Source organism: Neovison vison, chromosome 11 (assembly GCF_020171115.1).
Source record: "Neovison vison isolate M4711 chromosome 11, ASM_NN_V1, whole genome shotgun sequence".
In the NCBI taxonomy this organism is placed as follows: domain Eukaryota; kingdom Metazoa; phylum Chordata; class Mammalia; order Carnivora; family Mustelidae; genus Neogale; species Neogale vison.
The window spans coordinates 109731881-109752238 of record NC_058101.1 but is presented as its reverse complement, the minus strand read 5'-3'; the positions used below and the strand labels follow the sequence as shown (position 1 = coordinate 109752238).

The following is a 20358-nucleotide window of genomic DNA, read 5'->3' as shown; positions in this document are numbered from 1 at the left end:
GCATGCACATAGCAACCTAAGCCAGGAGTTCTCCAACCAGGGGGAATTATCCAATGATGGGTAAGCATGTTCATGGCAGCTGACAACCTAAGACAGGCACGATCTCCTGCCTTGCATGCCTAATATAAAAGAAAAGGGGGAGATGTCGGTGCCCGAGCGACTTGTGGCGCATGCGCGGCGGGTTGGGCTGTGTGGCCAGCGCGGAGCCAGAGCAGCCGCGGTAAAGCTTCTGGGCTCCGCTGAGACCGCCGTGCCCGCTCGTTGCCTCGGCCGCCACTGCCTCAAGCTGTCGCCGCCGCCGGGTGAGCGGCTACCTATTGTCCTTCTCGGTGGAGACGGTACAGAGCTGCTCCGGCTGGGCCCACGGGGGAGCCCCGGGCGCCGCACAACTTTGTCAGTGCCTGAAAGTAAACACGCCATTAAGATGGTGGCTGGATGCGAGCCAGTAGGTGGAATTGAGGATTAAGGAAGTAGTCCAAAATGCCTCTTGTATCTATGTGGCTGCAAGTGATTGGTTGTACAACTTTGGTATATATACACATGTGCGGGCGGTGGAGGGGGGGATCCCAACAGCTACCCAGAAATAAAGCTTGCTTCGCTGAGGTCTCCTGGTCGTTCTTGCTGGCGAGAGCGACATTATATTATAATAACTATGAAGAAAATATCAATACATTCATATTATTGACTCTCATAAATATTATCAATATTCTTACTTTATCAAAATTGTTTTCACAGAGTTGATTTTTAAAGGAAAAAGAGGCAAACTACATAGAGTTAGACCCACTCTTGCACCCCTGGAATAAATCACACTTGGCATGGTGTATGATTCTTTAAGTGCAGTGTTAAAAAGAAGATGTGGTACACACACACACACACACACACACACACACAGGAATACTATGCAGCCATCAAAAAAACTCTTTCCATTTCCAATGACATAGCTGGAACTAAACGATGTTATGCTAAGCGAAATAAGTCAATCAAAGAAAGACAATTATCATATGATCTCTCTGATATGAGGAATTTGAGAGGCAGGGCAGGGGGTCATGGGGGGTAGGGAGGGAAAAAATGAAACAAGATGCAACCCAGGAAGGAGAAAAACTTTAAGACTCTTAGTCTCAGGAAACAAACTGAGGGTTGCTGTAGTGGGGGTGGAGGTGGGGGTAGTGGTGGGGGAAGTAGGGGTAGGATTATGGACATTGAGGAGAGTATTGCTATGGTGAGTGTTGTGAACTGTGTAAGACTGATGATTCACAGACCTGTGTAATTGTGTAAGACTGATGATTCACAGATCCTGAAGCAAAAAATACATGTTAATTTTAAAAATGCACTGTTAAAGTTTTTGATAGTTAAATTTTTAACTATATTTTAACTAAAATTTTAACTTTAATAAACTTTTAATAATTGTTTTAATTTTTAAAATTAATAAATTATAAGTTAGTGAATTATTCTATATAATAAATAACTAATTAATAAATAATGAATAACATATAATTAATAATTAATTATAATTTTTATAATTTTAAAAAATAATTTTTAATTTTAACTATATTTTAATTTCATCTAGTTATATTTTCAAATAGTTAAATATTTCAATAGTTAACATTTTATTAAGGATTTTTACAACAATGTTATCCAGGAATATTGGCTTATAATTTTCTTGGAGTATCTGCCTTGTTATGGTATCAGGGTGATGCTAGTCTCATAAACTGAGTTTGGAAGCATTCCCTCTTCTATTTTCTAGAAGAATTTAAGGATTGTTAATAATACTTCTTTGAATGTTTGGTAAAATTCATCCTTGAAGATACTAGGTCCTGGGCTTTTCTTTGTTGGGAGATTTTTTATTATTGGGTTAGTTCCATGTTACTGATCTGTTCAGGCTTTCTATTTCTTCCTGATTCAGTTTTGCTAGGTTGCTTGTTTCCAGGAATTTATTCATTTCTTGTAGGCTGTCCAGTTTGTTGGTATATAGTTTTTCCTAACTGTCCCTTAAAACTCTGTTTTTTCTTCCTGAGGCATCCATTGAAATGTTTACTCTTTCATCTGATTTTATGTGTCTTTTCTCTCTTTTTCTTAGTCTAATAGTTTGTCAATTTTATCTTTTCAAACACCAATTCAAAAGCTTCATTCTGGGTGGCTCAGTGGGTTAAAGCCTCTGCCTTCAGCTCAGGTCGTGATCCCAGGGTCCTGGAATCAAGCCCCACATCAGGCTCTCTGCTCAGCAGGGAGCCTGCTTCCTCCTCTCTCTCTGCCTGCCTCTCTGCCTACTTGTGATCTCTGTCTGTCAAATAAATAAATAAATAAAAATCTTTAAATTTAAAAAAAAAAGCTTCATTATTTTTTTGATATCCTCCATTTGACTTACATCTGCTCTAATTTTTATTATTTCCTTCCTTTGGCTAATTTGGGCTTTGTTTGTTCTTGTTTTTTTAGTTCCTTGTGGTATAAAGTTAGTTTGTTTGATATCTTTCTTCTGTTCTAATGTAAGCATAATTCACTAAAACTTCCCTCTTAGCTTTTGCTGCAGTCCATAGATTTGATATGTTGTTTTTGTTTTGAAATATTTTTTAAACTTTTTTTATTTTCTCTTTGACCCAATAATTTTTCCCTTTTTTGTTTCTTTCTCATTTTTTTAAAGGACTTTTTTCATTTAAGTATAATTAACATACAGTGTTATATTACTTTCAGGTGTATGATGTAATTCAACAATTCCACACATTTCTCAGCACTCATCAAGTATACTCTTAATCCTTTTTTACCTATTTCACCCATCCCCCCACCAACCTCCACTCTGGCAACCTCCACCAGTTTGTTCTCTGTCTGTAAGAGTCTATGTTTTTATTTCTTTTTATTATTATTATTTGTTTCTTAAATTTCACATATGAATGAAATCATATGGTATTTGTCTTTCTCTGACTGATTACTTTCACTTAGAATTTAACTCTCTAGGTCCATCTGTTGTTACAAATGGCAAGATTTCATTCTTTTTTATGGCTTAGTGATATTTCTGTGTGTGTGTGTGTGTGTGTATGTGGACCTCTTCTCTTTCCCTTCATCTATTGATAGACATTTGTTAGACCCAAAGTTTCTAAAGACAAAATTATTTAGTTTCAACACATTTGTAAATTTTCCCATTTTCTTGCTATGGTTGATGTTTATTTTTATTCCATTTTGGTCAAAAAAGATACTTGGAGTGTTTGTGATGTTCTTAAATGTGTTAAGATTCGTTTCATGACCTTTCATGAGATCTATCTGGAATATTCAGTATGTCTTTGAGTAGAATATGTATTCTGATCTTGGGTAGAAATTTCTGCATAAGTCAGTTAGATCCATTTGGTCTATAATGTTGTTCAAGTCAGCTATTTTTGTATTGATTTTCTGTCTGGATGGTCTATCTATTATTGAAAGTGGAGTATTATAAACTGTATTATTTTGTATTTCTGTCAATTTCTGTCTTAAGTCTGTCAATATTTGTTTTATATATTTAGGTATACTGGTATTGAGCACATTTATAATTGTTCTATCTTTCTGTTGAAGTGATGCTTTGATCATTATGTATTGACCTTAAGAGAAAATTTTAAACTTAAATTTCATTTTTTCTGACACACATATAGCCAATCCTCCTTTCTTTTGATCATCATCTGCATGGAACATCTTTTTTTCATCCCTTCACTTTTGGCCTATGTGTGTCTTTTTTTTTTTTTTAAGATTTTACTTATTTATTTGACAGAGAGAGGTCACAAGTAGGTGGAGAGGAAGGCAGAGAGAAAGAGAGAGGAGGAACAGGCTCCCCACTGAGCAGAGAGCCTGATACAGGGCTCAATCCCAAGACCCTGGGATCATGACCCTAGCTGAAGGCAGAGGCTTTAACCCACTGAGCCACCCAGGTGCCCCTATGTGTGTCTTTAATACTAAAGTGTGTCTCTTATAGACAGAATATCACTGGATCTTGGTTTTTTTTTTTTTTCAATACATTCAGGCTCTACAAGCCTTTTGATTGTTAAATTTAATGCATTTACATTTAAGGTAATTATTGTTAAGTACGAAATTTACTGTTGCTATTTTTAAAATTGTTTTGTTTTTATAATTGTTTTGTTTTTCTCTTCTTCTCTTGTGTTACTTTGTTACCTGATAATTTTTTGAAGTGATTTTTTTGTGTATTTTTCCCTTTATCTTTTGTGTGCCTATTATAGTTCTTCTTTTTTCCATGATTAGCTCAAGAGTTGCAAAAAATCTTGTAACTATGACCTTCCATTTTATTTTGGTAACAATTTCAACCATGTATAAAAACACTATTCTTTTATTATCTCCACATATACATACAGTTTGTGCTCTTATAGTATTTTACCTATTGACTCTCACATTAAGTTAAAGCAATTTACAAATCATCTTTACTATTATACTAACCTATGTATGTTTATTTTTTTCCATTACTTATGAGATTTCATACTACTGTTCAGCATGTTTTCATTTCAATTTGGAGAAATCCCTTAAGCATATCTTTTAATGCAGGTCTAAGAGTAACAAATTCTCAGTTATTGTTTGTCTGTGAAAGACATTATCTCTCCATTTTATCTCCATTGATATTTCTGAGTATAGTATTCTTATTTGGCAGTGTTGTTGTTTGTTTGTTTTTCTTCCAGTGCTCTATATATATCTTCCCACCCTCTACTGGGTGCAAGGTTTCTACTGAGAAATCGACTTATGCTCTTGGGGATCAGTTTGGAGAGGGAAAGTCTTATATGTGATGAATCACTTTTCTCTTACTGCATTAAAAATTCTCTTTGTCATTAACTCTTAACAATTTAACTATAATGTGTCAGTGTAATCACTGAGTTGAGCCTATTTCAGGACCTATGAGCTACATGAATAGTGATGACCACTTCCCTACAAAGATTTGGAAAGTTTTCAGCCATTATTTCTTTCTGTTCCTTTCTCTCTCTTCTCCTTCTGAGACTCCCAAAGTGCACACACTGATTCTCCATTCTGTCCTATAAATCGTGTAAGATTTCCTCACTCTTTTTTATTCTTTTATCTTTTTTCTCCTCTGACTGGATTATTTCAAATGAACTTTCTCTGAGTTGACAGATTCTTTCTTCTACTTGAGTGAGTCTACTATTGAAGCACTCTATTGCATTTTTCATTTCATTCATTGTACTCTTTAACTCTATAATTTGTTTAGTTCTTTTTTTGTGATTTCTATCTCTGTTAAACTCACATCTTATTCAACTATTACTATTTTAATTTCATTAAGTTGTCTAACTCTGTTCTCTTATAGCTCACTGAGCTTCCTTAAAACAATAATTTTGGTGCCTGGGTGGCTCAGTTGTTAGGCATCTGCCTTTGGCTAGGTCATGATCCCAGGGTCCTGGGATGGAGCCCCATATTGGGCTCCCTGCTCAACGGAGAGCCTGTTTCTCCCTCTCCCACTCCCCCTGCTTGTGTTTCCTCCCTTGCTGTCTCCCTCTCTGTCAAATAAATAAATAAAATCTTAAAAAAAAAAAAACAATAATTTGAATTTACTGACCGATCTCCCTTTCTTTGCAGCAGTTACTAAACAATTATTATGCTCTTTTGCTGGAGTCATGTTTCCTTGACTTTTTGTGTTTCTTATAGGCTTGCAGTGATGTCTGCACATTTGAAGAAGCAGTCACCTCTTCCAGATTTTATGGACTACCTCCAGTGGGGAAAGAACTATGGGTGGTTGTCAGGACACTAGCTGAGTAGAACAGTGGCTCTACCTCTGAAGGGAGGGGGAACCACAGAGAAGGTTCTGGCTTCAGGAAAGTTGCAGCAGTATATGAGTATGAAGCTCATATACATGAGGTCAACATCATAAAAAAACTACAAGATTCTGTGGCATAACTAGGGTATAGGTTCTACAGCAGCAACAAGGGCTATTGGCTCTTCAATGTCAAAATCTACTGCAGTTTCCTTGTTTTTTTTTTCCCCACAGGGGGAAGTCATTGTATCCTCCTGGGGCTTGCTCTAGTACAGGAGTATACTTGCTGCAGTGTTGGTGCTGGTCTCTAAAATGGGTACACATATAGCTGCCACAGAGCCAAGGTCACAGGTATGTACACAGTTATGATGATGAGTGGCAGCTGCAGCCTCAGAAGAATGTAGGAACTGTGATGCCTCCTTCTCCAGGGGGAGGCATAGTGGTATGAACTCCAGGCAGCTCCTCTGCTGGGTTAAACATCAGTAAAGACTGCACGTATCCTCAGTAGCATCAGTTTCAGATGTCCAGAAGGTGACAAGAGCTGTTATTGTCTTCCTCCTCTCCTTTCATGCACAGGGGGAAATAACACATTGGGATCTTTCTTGGCATCAAACTATGATGGACTGAATGGTGTGAAGCAAGTAAAATGCCTCTTAAACTTTTCTATGTGACTACCTTGAGTTTTAAGCTCCTAAATGTGTCTGTAGCTTCTTAATTGTACTCTAAGTTCTCCCAGAGCTATTTTCATCAGTATGTAGGTACTTATAATTTGTTGTTTTTTTAATGGGGGGAAATGAGTGTTGGGACTCCTAGTTCACCATTTTGTTGATGTGAATCCAGAAAATACTTTACGTTTAAAAGATTCATTTCCGGGTGCCTCGGTGGCTCAGTGGGTTAAGCCTCTGCCTTCGGCTCAGGTCATGATCTCAGGGTCCTGGGATCGAGTCCCACATTGGGCTCTCTGCTCAGCAGGGAGCCTGCTTCCTCCTTTCTCTCTGCCTGCCTCTCTGCCTACTTGTGATTTCTGTCTGTCAAATAAATAAATAATCTTAAAAAAAAAAAAAGATTCATTTCCACTCTTTCGTCTCAATCATAGAAAAAAGGTAACAAAGTGGACATCACCCTTTGGAAAGCATCATAATAAGAAGCACACGTTGTGCCACTACTATGGCCCTCAGCCCTACCACATCTTCATGTCAAAAGTTGACTTGTGGCAAATATGGCTACCCTGCCAAGCAGAAGAGAGAAAATAACTGGAGTGTTAAGGCTAAAAGATGAAATACCACTAGGACTGGTCAAATGAGGCTCCTAAAAATTGTATACCACAGATGCAGGCATAGATTTTGTGAAAAAACAGCACCTGCACCCAAGAAGGCAGCTGTTGCACCATCTTAAGGTGCACCTTAAGTTCATCTTAAGGATTTCAATGATTAGTCACATACTAAATGTTCTGGTTTAAAAAAATAACAATTTCCTAAATTCCAGTTTCCAGTTCCACACATAAGGAACTTGGATATTGCCACTCCTCCCTAACAGCAAGTAGAAACCTGAATAGAACGTAAATCAAACTCTTTTTAGATCCACGAGAGAGCAAAAAATACAAGACAAACCACTGCCCAAAGACTGGAGAAACAGACTAGTAAATACAGAGTGTCACAGCTTAACGTAGCAGAGATTTAAAGGTAGAAAATACTGTGGAAAACAATGCCAGTATAGGAATACCAAAACTATAATTGAAGAACTGCTGGAGGCTCCATTCTTCTGAGAGTTAAAGGCTGAGTTAAAACTCCATGGGCCGTATCATAGGGGAGGACCCAATAATTCTAATTTACTTCCGGGAGCTCAACTAGGTTCTCATAGTAAATAGTGGAGAAAAACCCTTTCGTGCATCTGGGAGGGGAAGAGAGAAAGGAAGCATTTTGAAATATATGGGAGCAAGCTCTCATGAAAATCAAACTAAGCCAACCTACTAGAGCATTATCGGCACATAATAGACATAGGGAAGGGAAATGCCTAATTCCAGTCACCTTTAGCCTTCCATATAAAATAAAGGAAATACCTAATTCCAACCCACACCAGCCAGCCATTCTGACCCAGCTAAGAGAGAGGAAAAAACTGAGAAACACTTGTGAAGTTCACAGACCAGTTCAGAGGCACAGACTCCCTAAAAAGACTGAGAGCTAATCATAGAACTATAGCACTTTTCCCCTTCCCCATACCTTACTACCACATTACTAAAGGCATATTTACAAAAGTTCCTTTACCTAACACATCATGTCAAGTTACATAGATTGAATGTTTGTATGCCCCAAAACTCATGTTAAACTAATCCTAATGTGATGGTTTTTGGAGGTGGCAGCTTTGGGAAGTGATTAACTCATGAGCACAGAGCTCTGATAAATGGGATTAGTGTCCTTATTTTAAAAAAAAAAAAAAAAAAAAAAAAAAAGGCAGCCAAGATAGTTTCCTGCCCCTTCCACCATGTAAAGACACAGCAAAAAAATGACCTATGAAACAGGAAGTGAGTCCTCAATAGAACTAAATCTGATAGCACCTTCATCTTGAACTTCCCAGACTCCCAGAGGTAAAAGGAATAAAATTCTCTTATTTCAAACCCATCCAATATGCTATTTTATTATAGCAACCTGAGCAGAATAAGACATCCAGTTACTAAGAGAAAATTACAACAAATATTAAAAAGCAAGAAATTAGAAGAAACAGGCCAAGCACCAGAGCCACACATGGCAGGGAGAGTGCCCTCATCAGATAGGGAACTTAAAACCAGTAGGATTAATATCCTAAATGCTCTAATGAATAAAAAAATAGAAGGCAAAAACAGGCGAGAATCACACAAAAGGCAGAAAAAGAATGCCTGATAAAAATAGGACCAAAAAAAGGGGGGCATTAAATAGAAAATAGTAACAAATGAGGTAGATATTAATCCAATTATATCGATAATCCTTGAATGTCAATGATCTAAATTCACCAATTAAAAGACAGAGATAGGGACGGGTAGCTCAGTCAGTTAAGATGTTGCCTTCGACTCAGGTCATGATCCCAGGGTCCTGAGATGGAGTCCCACATCAGGCTCCTTGCTCAGCAGGGAGCCTGCTTCTCTCTCTGCCTCTGTCTGTCACTCTGCCAGCTTGTGCTCTCTCTGACAAATAAATAAATAAAATCTTAAAAAAAAAAAAAAAAAAAAAGAGATTGTCAAAGTGGATCAACAAGTAAGGCCCACTATATAAGACTTGTATAGTAGTCTTGCTGTCAATAAAAGTCCCACTTTAAATATAAAGACAAATATAAATTAAAAGTAAATGGAGTGGTGAAAGTGGGCATCCTTGTCTTGTTCCTGATCCCGAAGGCTGCAAGCTTTTTCCCATTGAGGATGATATTTGCTGTGGGTCTTTCATAGATAGATTTGATGAAGTTCAGGAATGTTCCTTCTATCCCTATACTTTGAAGCATTTTAATCAGGAACAGATGCTGGATTTTGTCAAATGCTTTTTCTGCATCAATTGAGAGGACCATGTGGTTCTTCTCTCTTCTCATATTAATTTGTTGTATCACATTGATTGATTTGCAAATGTTGAACCATCCTTGTAGTCCAGGGATGAATCCCACCTGATCATGGTGGATAATCTTTTTAATGTGCTGCTGGATCTTGTTGGCTAGGATCTTGTTGAGAATCTTAGCATCCATATTCATCAGTGATATTGGTCTAAAATTCTCCTTTTTGGTAGGGTCTTTGCCTGGTTTGGGGAAAAAGAGGAACCCTCTTACACTGTTGGTGGGAATGCAAGTTGGTGCAGCCTCTTTGGAGAACAGTGTGGAGATTCCTCAAGAAATTAAAAATAGAACTTCCCTATGACCCTGCAATTGCACTCCTGGGTATTTACCCCAAAGATACAGATGTCGTGAAAAGAAGGGCCATCTGTACCCCAATGTTTATAGCAGCAATGGCCACGGTCGCCAAACTATGGAAAGAACCAAGATGCCCTTCAATGGACGAATGGATAAGGAAGATGTGGTCCATATACACTATGGAGTATTATGCCTCCATCAGAAAGGATGAATACCCAACTTTTGTAACAACATGGACGGGACTGGAAGAGATTTTGCTGAGTGAAATAAGTCAAGCAGAGAGAGTCAATTATCATATGGTTTCACTTATTTGTGGAGCATAACAAATATCATGGAGGACAAGGGGTGTTAGAGAGGAGAAGGGAGTCGGGGTATATTGGAAGGGGAGGTGAATCATGAGAGACTATGGACTCTGAAAAACAATCTGAGGGGTTTGAAGTGGCGGGGGTGTGGGAGGTTGGGGTACCAGGTGGTGGGTATTATAGAGGGCACGGAGAAAAACATACCATGCTAACAGTAATCAAAAAAAAGCAAGAGTAGATATATTAATTTTAGACAGTACAGACTTCAAAGCAAGGAAGATTATCAGGGCTAAAGAAGATCATTATATAATGATAAAGAGGCCAGTTCTCCAAGAAGACATAACAATTCTTAACATGTATGTTCCTAACAACAAAGCAGCACTATATGAGGCAAAACTGATAGGACTGCAAGTAAAAATAAATGAGTCCACTATCAAAGTTGAAGACTTCAATACCCTTTCTCAGAAATGGACAGAGTAGCAGGCTTAAATCAGTAAAGACATAGTTGGAATCAATAACACCATTATCAAAAATAGATATAATTGACATCATTTATAGCAATGAAAGCACATAGGAAAATCTAAGTTTCCACCTTTGGAAAATAAAAAAGAAGACCAAATTAAATTAGAAGTAGTCAAAAGAAAAATGAGTAGAATTGGAGCAGAAATCAATAAAATTGAGAAATAAATAGAGAAAATCAATGAAACCAAAAGTTGGGTCTTTGAAAAGATCAAATCTGTAAGTCTCTAGCATGGTAAACTAAGAAAAAAAGAGAAGACATTTACTAATATCAGAGTGAATGAGGGGACATCACTCCAGATCCCATAAACATAAAAGAATAATAAAGGAATACTATGGGGGCGCCTGGGTGGCTCAGTGGGTTAAAGCCTCTGCCTTTGGCTCAGCTCATGATCCCAGGGTCCTGGGATCAAGCCCTGCATTGGGCTCTTTGCTCAGCGGGGAGCCTGCTTCCTCCTCTCTCTGCCTGCCTCTCTGCCTGCTTGTGATCTCTGTCTGTCAAATAAATAAATAAAATCTTTAAAAAAAAAAAAAAAAAAAAGGAATACTCTGAACTCTATGCCCATACATTTGGTAAGCCAGATAAATTGGACCAATTCCTTGAAAGACTCAATCTTCCCAAACTCACACCAGAAAAAACAGATGATCCAAATACACCTGTATCTATTTTAAAAATTGAATCAGTAATTAATAACCTTCCAGAAAAAGTAATCACCAAGCCCAAGTGGGTTCACCAGTAAATTTTACCAAACATTTAAAGAACACATTACATCAATTCTCTACAAACTCAGAGAACAGAAGCAGAAAGAATATTCCTTAACTCATTCTATGAAGCCAGCATAACCCTAACACCAAAACAAGGACAGTACAAGAATAGAAAACTACAGACTATAATCACTCATGATTCTACACGAACTCTTTTTATACTGTTTGAGATCTGTAATTATAATTCTATAAAATCAATCATATTGTGTTATTATGTTACTGTATCTTTTCATTTCCAGAAACAATATTTCTCATTGCTGATTGATATTCAGGGGAAGACCAAGGAAATCAAATGCAAAGAAAAATTGTATTGAAATAGTTATTGATTTTTCAGCTGAGAATCATTTATCCTTATTCTAAATGATCCAATTTAAAATTTTTATTCTATAATCCTCAAGGTTTTTTATTTACTTGAATATAGTTAATATACAATGTTGTATTAGTTTCAGATGTACACATAGTAATTCAACTTCTCTATACATTATGCTATGCTCTCCACAAGTATAGCTACTGTCTGTAACCATAAAACATTACATTATCATTAACTATACTCCCCATGCTGCCCCTTTTATTTTCCTAATTTATTATTCCATAACTGTAAACCTTTATCTCCCACTCTTCTTCTCTTATTTTTCCCAACCCCCCCCACACCCCTTTCCTCTGGTAACCATCAATTTGTTCTATTTATTTACAAGTCTGATTCTGCTTTTTGCTTGTCTATTCATAAGTTCTGCTTTTTAGATTTCACCTATGAGTAAAATCACAAGGTATTTATCTTTCTCTGATTTAATTCACTCAGCATAATACCCTGAGTCCAACCATGTTATTGCAAATGGCAAGATCGCATCCTTTTTATAGCTGTATACTATTACATTGTTCAAGGTTTTATGTTCAAATATAGTAATATAGTAAAGGGGGGAAAAAAAGTCTATGGTTTTATTTGCCTACAAGTTCCAAAAGAATAAACTGAAACATAGCTATAAAAAAAAAAAGTACTGAAATCTTGGGTTTTATGTTAATAAATATACACTATCCAGAAGAAGGAAGATGAAAATCCTACTATGTGCAAATCAGAATACACCAAGAATATTACACTTAGTTCCAGTATCATATTAAAAAGAGAAAGCAAGAAAGAGAAAGGAGACCCACAAACCAAAGAAGAGCCCTAGATAACTTCAAAGGAAAATAAATTATCATGAATTTAAATAACAAGAATAGTCAAAAATATTTGGAACATTTATCCTTACTAGAAAAAGACTGAGAAGGAGATTGAAAAGAAGTCACAAGGAAATGGAGAAAAAGTAGGCAGCAGGCAGGCAAATTTAGATCAGTTTAAGAAGGAAATTGCAAGGAATGGAGTTGTCCACTATTGAAACAATAAACCTTAGAGCTAGTGAGTTCTTTATCACAAGAGTTGTTCAAGCAGAGATGGTGGTTACTTCATAGAGATTAAAGTATAATTCCTTCAATAATATTCATTGAGTAACAACTAGCTAGCTAAGAGGCACAGTAAATCTAAGAGTACTCTAACCTTGTAATGATAATAGTCAATGATCCTAAAATATAGAAAGTAGATGAAATAGCTACATTTCAACTTACCTTTTTTTCCTCCTGTAATATTATTACTTCATAAAATCGTGGGAGATTTAAGCAATAATTTTGTTGTTGATCTTTCTTGATGTTAATATTTTCATAATGAGGTGTCTTTTTCCTTTAGAAAAGTCAGAAAAATTGAGGAGCTCTCAGTTTCAAATATATTATTGTTCATATAAGCAAAGACAGTGTTTTACACAAACATTGTCTGCCTAAAAAGTATGCAGTAATATGATCAGCTGGGTGTGTTAGGCCAATATACACTAAATTTTGTAAAATGTATTAATCTCTGTTGGTTAGTTGTACATTTTCTAATTCAGAGCATTATAATAAACTTATAATGACCCCAGGGAAAAAAAAAAAAAAAAACAGGATGTAGGATATATATTAAGAGTTTAAATAAAAAGCTACCCAGAAAAGTTTCCTGAGTATTTTGTTTAACATAAAACATTCTTAAAATTTCAAATCCCTTGTTATTTCAACTATTTATAAAACAAAACAAAAAAGGGACATAAAGTTCTTTAAAAATAAAAGAGAAGCTTATTTTTACTGAAATTTACACAACCTCAAGAAAGAATAAGAAAATAAAAGTGATTAACAGCCCAAGCTTTAGAGTCAGACAGCCTGTTGTGAATCCTAGCACCTACTAGCTGTAGAGTGACCTTACACAAATCATCTTACTTCTCTAAACTTCAGAATAGATTCTTTACCTGACTGGAAATAGGAACAACCAATTATTAAGATTGTAATGATTAAAGTAAGTAATACAGGTAAAGTATTTAATGCCATGCATGGCCCATACGTACACAATATGCTTACTACAAGAATTTTTTAAGATTTATTTATTTATTTTAGAGAGAAAGAACATAAGAGGAGGGGCAGAGGGAGAAGGAAAAAGAATCTCAAGCAAACTCTCCACTGAGCACAGAGCCTGATGCGTGGCTCAGTCTCAATGACCCTAGATCATGACTTGCTCTAAAACCAAGAGTCACACTCAACCAACTGTGCCACCCAGGTGCTCTTGCAAGAATTATTTTTAAATAGGCTATACTGACTATACTATTTCTTCTACTTCTTAAACAGAATTTTAAAAAAAACTCATATTAAACATTTCCAATGAACTATATTGAACATAAACATTTTTAAAACAGGTAAAAGAAAAACATAAAAACAAATGTTTAAGTTATATAATTGCAAATAATCTGTTTGACATTGCTATGATTTAAATACCCATTTAACATCTCGGTTCACTGGTGAATGCTGACTTCACTGATTTTTTTCACACAAAATTCAACAAATGAACTTGTTTTCAAAACCTCAAATACTTTTGTGGATAACAAATTTATATTTGAGAGATCAGAAGGGTCACATATCATTTTGGTCTGTATCTTTCCCAAAAAGAGACCTAGATGCTTATCTTTCCATTTACAGTAACCAAGTACCTCCACTTTTATACTATATCAAATATCCCAGAATCATTCTGACTTAATCAGTAAGCAAAAGATTAAGAAAAATGAAAAATAAAAAGGTACAAAATGTCAACTACCAGAGAGAACCAAGACAACTCCAAATAAAAGGTAGGGTGAAGGCAGCAAAATCAAAGAGCAAACAAATTATGGAAATGGTGGCATATATGAAGCAGTCTAGAATCCCCCTATATGGATACATTTCAAAGCAAAAGTGAAAATGTGAATAGAAAAACACAGGATATAAAAAAATTCAAAGAGAAGTAACGTTAAAAAAACGAGGAATTAGAATGGGAGTAGAACAGGGTTGGAGAAACAAGAGACTGTTGGGAAAAACTGCCAAGCAAAATCAGAGCAATAAGGTTAAATAGAGTCTCAGATATGCCTGCAGTATTTAGTTAGAAGTGTAGTGGAATGGAAGGAAAGCAATCTTCAAAGAACTACATAACTTTTTTTTTTTTAAAGATTTTATTTATTTATTTGACAGAGAGAGATCACAAGTAGGCAGAGAAGCAGGCAGAGAGAGAGAGAGAGAGAGGAAAGCAGGCTCTCCGCCCAGCGGAGAGCCCGACGTGGGACTCGATCCCAGGACCCTGGGATCATGACCTGAGCCGAAGGCAGCGGCTTAACCCACTGAGCCACCCAGGCGCCCCAGAACTACATAACTTTAATAAAAGTTACTTTTGCCTTATATTTCTTAAACCTCATAAGACTGATAAGCACGTAGGCAGGCAAGCAGGCAGACAGACAGAAAGATAGACAGATAAGCAAACCAGCCAAACTGAAAAAAAAAAAGATAAAATTAGAATACTGAATAACTAAAACATATGTCAAGAGGATGAACAGAGCTAATCAGAACATTTCATAGACTGTTTTGTTTGGAATAATGACAAAGACATTAAGTTAGACCCCATTAAGCTAAATAGACATATTAAAGTTCTAGTGTACTATTGAAAGAATAAAAATACAAGGTGTACCTCTCATATTAGGAGAGCTTAGCAAAATGAAGAAGAAAAGAAAATAGGGTATAAATTCCAAAAAATAAGAACCACGTTTTATTCTTTTTATTCCCAGTTACTATGTGTAGTACTACCACACAGAAAGAATTCAAACAATGTTCAGTAAATGAACATTAGCAAGGGTGTCTAAGAAAGTCTCAGCTACAGCCACCACTGGTATATAGATATGTTTGAATCTGTCTAGGAAACTAATTAAATAGGTAATTATGGGGGGACTTCCTATAAAAAAAAACTCATAGTATAAGAGAAAATGAATCAGGCAGATAAGCTGGATCTTGTTTAAAAATTACAATGATGAAAACAGGTGATAGATTCTGAGAACCACATGTAATTTGTCATTGAATTTTGTCTTCCGTGGACCCATGTCTAAGGCCTAATGGGAGTATGAGTAGGAGAAAATAAAGTAGGAATGGGAGTAGAAGAAAATAAAGACAGAATGAGTTATTTTACCAGAAATTTATTTCCTAGTTAAACTTCATAAATATAACCTCCAAACTAATGCCATGGCTCTGAACCCACACTGAGAATGGCTTCTAAATCTATCATTTAGTCAGAAGAAAGGACACCAGAGCCAGGCACAAATGAATATATTAGAATACTTTCCAGTCAAGAACTACATTAGAGGTATACTACAGTTACATATGTATGTATGTATTTTTTACTTACTGGACTATATTATACTGTCCAGGACCAGGCCCTGACTTTGTAGGTAACTCGAGTCTTCCCAAAGAGTTGCCAAAATGTATCCCCTTGTATTTCAAAGTTGTATTGGAAAAATCCTTAAAAAAAAAAAAAAAAAAAGGCAAAGATGAGACATAGTTTAAATAAGCCATAAAACAATGTTTAACTTCATTTAAGTCTAAATCTAAAGGAAGGACAGCCTTAGTCAAGGAGGTTCTGCTAACAATTGCAAAAGTCTTCTCTCTCAACCTAAATTAAAACTGCTGTGCCCCATCCCACTTCTGAGTCAGCCAGGATTCCTAGAGAGGTATCTCTAGTTATCCTCAACCAATATGAACAGCTCTCTTGGCAGTAGACTTAGCAATCTAAAACCTTAAGGGCAATAAACATGAGTACCTCATCATTTTAAAAAGGGAGGGTAGGGCAGAACTATATGATTTAGGGAATAGAGAGTCTGTTAAAAATGATCTTAACTAAATAGAAATTAAATTAATTTCCAGAAATCAAATTCAAATTCAAGTATCACCAACAGATAGTAGATAATTTCTAATTACCTAGCATTTAAACTATAACAAATTCATGCAGTTTTCAAATAGAACAAATATATGACAAATGAATTAAATACTATCCCCAGTTTATTCTATTAATGCTTGAGGTCCAGACTCAACCTTTAATGCCAAAGAAATTATTTGTGACAAGAGATATCAACAATCATGTTTCCTTTGCATCCACTAAAGTAAATGTCAAAATTTAAGCATGACCCTAAAAAGTTCACTTTAGGGAAGTTAAAGGACATGGTTTCATCAGAAATTAATAAAATAATGAAATATAAGAACAGTAACTTCTCTTATAGAAATTCTCTTTTGTTCACCTACTAGATTCTAAATTGAGCAGTCATTCAAAAATTTCTTTAAAAATCATTTTTTAACTAGGGTAAAAAGGTAAACTCTGGCCTGTTTACCTTATTTTTTAATTCATATTTGTAAAAATATAGTTTTAAAATAAGCTTGGATTAATAATCCGATTTATATATATAGAAAAAATAAAATCCCCATAACAAACTTGTAGCTTAACAGCATAAAACAGGGTCACTTGTCCCAGGTAAGTATTACTCTTCTAAAACAGTGGTACCAACCTCTCTCAATTATCATTATAAATAACAATTAATAAAATAAACAGCAATATTTGTGAATAAAGTATAAGTCCAATTCAAAATGGTGAATCAAACCCATATCTGCCGAGCTCCTACCAAAATTTCAAAAAATTTTTTATAAAATAGACACAAATCAGCAGTACTAGAATCTAAGAGATAGTATCAATCATGTTCCAAATCTTCAAAGAATTTCTGGAAAATATAACATAGCAGAGACTACAACCAAAATAGAACTCACCACATGTGATAGGAACCTCCTCTGAAGCCTACTAATGAACCCAATGAGACAGAAACCAGAGATTAGGATGGGCTCTGTAGTGGAAAGTAGGGAGGAATTCTCAAAACTACTAATACCCTCATAGATTGGTGCCACAGCCATTACATAAAGAGTTGAAAGACAATGTTCACCCACTCTATTCTTGGCATGCATGGTTGGAAATAAATTGGAAGCTCTGCCACTGGCCCCTAGTGAGGACAAACTCTATTTAGAGTGGTACCATTCCAGAAAGCTCTGGGATGCCACAACAAAATCCAAAAAGCATCTGGTACAGCACTACAATTCCCTACTATATGAAAATGCCTTTTACTTCCTAGAACTTACCATTAACTATCCCTCAGATGTTACAGAATACAACACAATAAAACTAAACTTTCCCTTCTACACCCACCTGTCGTAAAGAATTAAATAGGGGCCAATAAAATCTCTAACAGAACTTTGATGTTTCCATGAAGTGAAATAGAACCTTTGTCGATTCTTTTTACAGATGTAATCCCACAGAGAAATTGAACTGCAGTTTTTCTACAGGTTTCCCCTGCTTTGATTTCCCCTGTTTATTCCTTGCTTGGGGTGGTAGGGGATGTTGGAGCTGAGGGTAGAGAAACAGGGAGTTATTAATTAAGTCTAAGTAAGATTCAGACATGTTTTTAAATGTCTAGTGAACTAACAGGGCAAATCAACCAGAAGGTGAATGTGAAAACTAATCCTATGGGAAGCAGCTAATCATAAGGACCTTCATCCAGTAAGAAAATCTTACTGCCCAAAAAGTGGCAAATGTTAAATATTGAATATTTTCTGTGGACTGAATTAGCCCTCTAACAGTTCCCACTGGATTTTTGCCTGTTCCTGGAGGGTACAAAAAGGCTATGATAAAAATCTAAAAGATTTCTTTCATTAAACACTGGTAAAACTCAGTGCTACCTTTATACCTCTATAATACAATGTAAAACAAAAAGAGAAAGACATTATTCCCCAACTTCACCCCAGATCATCATGCAGCTTTAGCTGTGATCAAGTACATTGGTAGAAATTCCCAGCAGAGAGCACCATCTGGTAAGACACTGAAGTGCCTAGTGGAACGGCAGCTGTCTCAGTGGAAACAGACTTATTCAGGAGTATGGTCAAGACAGCCCCTGAGGACTCCCGGCAACGCCCAAAAAGAAGTTGCAGAAGGCTAGAAGACCTCTAAATCAATAGGAGGAGATACTTACATTAGAGTTATTAACAAAATTGTGACTTTAGTACCCACAATCTAATGAAGCCTGGGAAAACTTGTTTCATAAATAAAAAGGATTAATTCTTATTTCCACTAGGAATATTTCCAGCACTATAAGTGGCCTCAATGTACTTAGATTATTAATATGTAGACTCCTTCTAATGAATTATAACACAAAGAGCAGAGAGGTATTTTCCTATCTTCACTATAGACATTCAGCTTTAACACACTTATGAAGCTATAACACTATGAAGCACTATATCAAAGTAAGGTGATATTATTTCCATTATTATCATAAGTAGGTAGTCTAGTTGATACATGATTCTCAAGCCCAGATCTTTGTCAGTACTAGAAGGAACAGAGCTATGAAGAAAAATTGAAAGAGCCATCTCACCAATCTCTATAGCACTTAGAGTATACATTGCTTTGGCACTCCTGAGCATAACACAAAAGGAAATAAGGCAGTCAGATCACCCAAAGGCTTTGGATCTGGAGTGCAGAGACAAATTTAACACCTAGCATGAGAGTATAGAAAAATGGGACACCCTGACATGTCCAACAGAGCTACAGATGGTAGCAGATGAATACTGGAAGAAACTGTGGCATCCACTAGAGTAGCTGAAAAGCAGCCTGTTCCTTTGGGTCAGTGGCAACTCCAAAGACTGCTGCACCCTACAGAGCTTTAGGAAAAGAAAGAATGTCAAGCCACACAAGACTTCTTTTTTCTAAAGTAAGTGTTGTAGATCATCTTTCAAATGGATTTATCTAACATAGCCATGAATTTCAAAATAACATAGTTTTGTGTACAGAAAGATCAAAATATCTTCATTGTGCTATACTTTATTTTCTAATTAGAAATTAACAGAAATTCCATAATTGTGCAGATTTTAGGTGTAATAAGTAAAGTACACAAATGTAGAACTCTTTTAATATAACATAACCATGGTAGATATATAAGATATTTTATATATTTCAGGCAGAAGCATATCTACTATGTTTATTTACTATAGCCTATAGATTTTTTTTAAATCAGCATTTTAAGACAGCATTTTGGTAAATCATCTCTTACATCACATTTTTATAGCCTAAAAAATACATATTAAAGTTTTATATTAATTCTTTCAACACAGCATTTCAAGACCTGGAGTAGAATTAGGTCTAGGAAATTCTTCAGGTTAATTTATACTTTTGTGATTTTGTGGTTCAACTGTTTAATAATTCTTAAAGTAATCCAGCAGAAGGAAAGATCATGTATAAATATACATACACACCATTCAAGACATTAGCAAAATCCTTTTTCTGTACCTACACTAAAATTCATTTCACTCAAATCATATGAATTTTTTCACTGAACTCTTGACTACAGAGGTTACTCAGGTAAATGTTCAACCTTAAATTTAATTTAGAAGCCTCTTAAAAATGGAGGACAGAAAATGAAAAATAAACTAATGCACTCTTACTTAACTCTAAATCATACTCTCTTTATGTCAAGAAGTGTTGACAATACCAACTTCAAGGTCATTGTCAACTTGGAAAATCATTAGCAAATAAAATATGACTTAACTGAAGCAAACTCAGCAGGGAGCTGCATTATTTTAAGTAAATGCTGTAATATAACTTGAAGAAGAATTACTAACTGCCACTCCCATTGACAATAAAATGTATGAAGAAGCGGCTATGCAACTTTTCCACCATGTCTTTTCCATAATTAAGTATGGAAATAGAATTTTTGAAGAATTAAAAGTCCCAAAGTGCATCAATTCAAACACTAATGGACTGTT

General features: G+C 35.7%; 1 protein-coding gene and 1 pseudogene across 1 annotated transcript in view; one reads left to right on the top strand and one right to left on the bottom strand.

Moving 5' to 3' along the window:
- Positions 1 to 20358, bottom strand: part of STPG2 (sperm tail PG-rich repeat containing 2) — a 345708-nt gene that overhangs the window by 291469 nt on the left and 33881 nt on the right. The window contains exons 4-5 of the mRNA XM_044225962.1: positions 15917 to 16029; positions 12772 to 12883 (exon numbers count right to left, since the gene is read on the bottom strand). Coding sequence (XP_044081897.1) covers positions 12772 to 12883; positions 15917 to 16029 — 225 coding nt within the window. The remainder of the gene's footprint in view (positions 1 to 12771; positions 12884 to 15916; positions 16030 to 20358) is intronic.
- On the top strand, positions 143 to 7117 carry LOC122889652 (annotated as a pseudogene).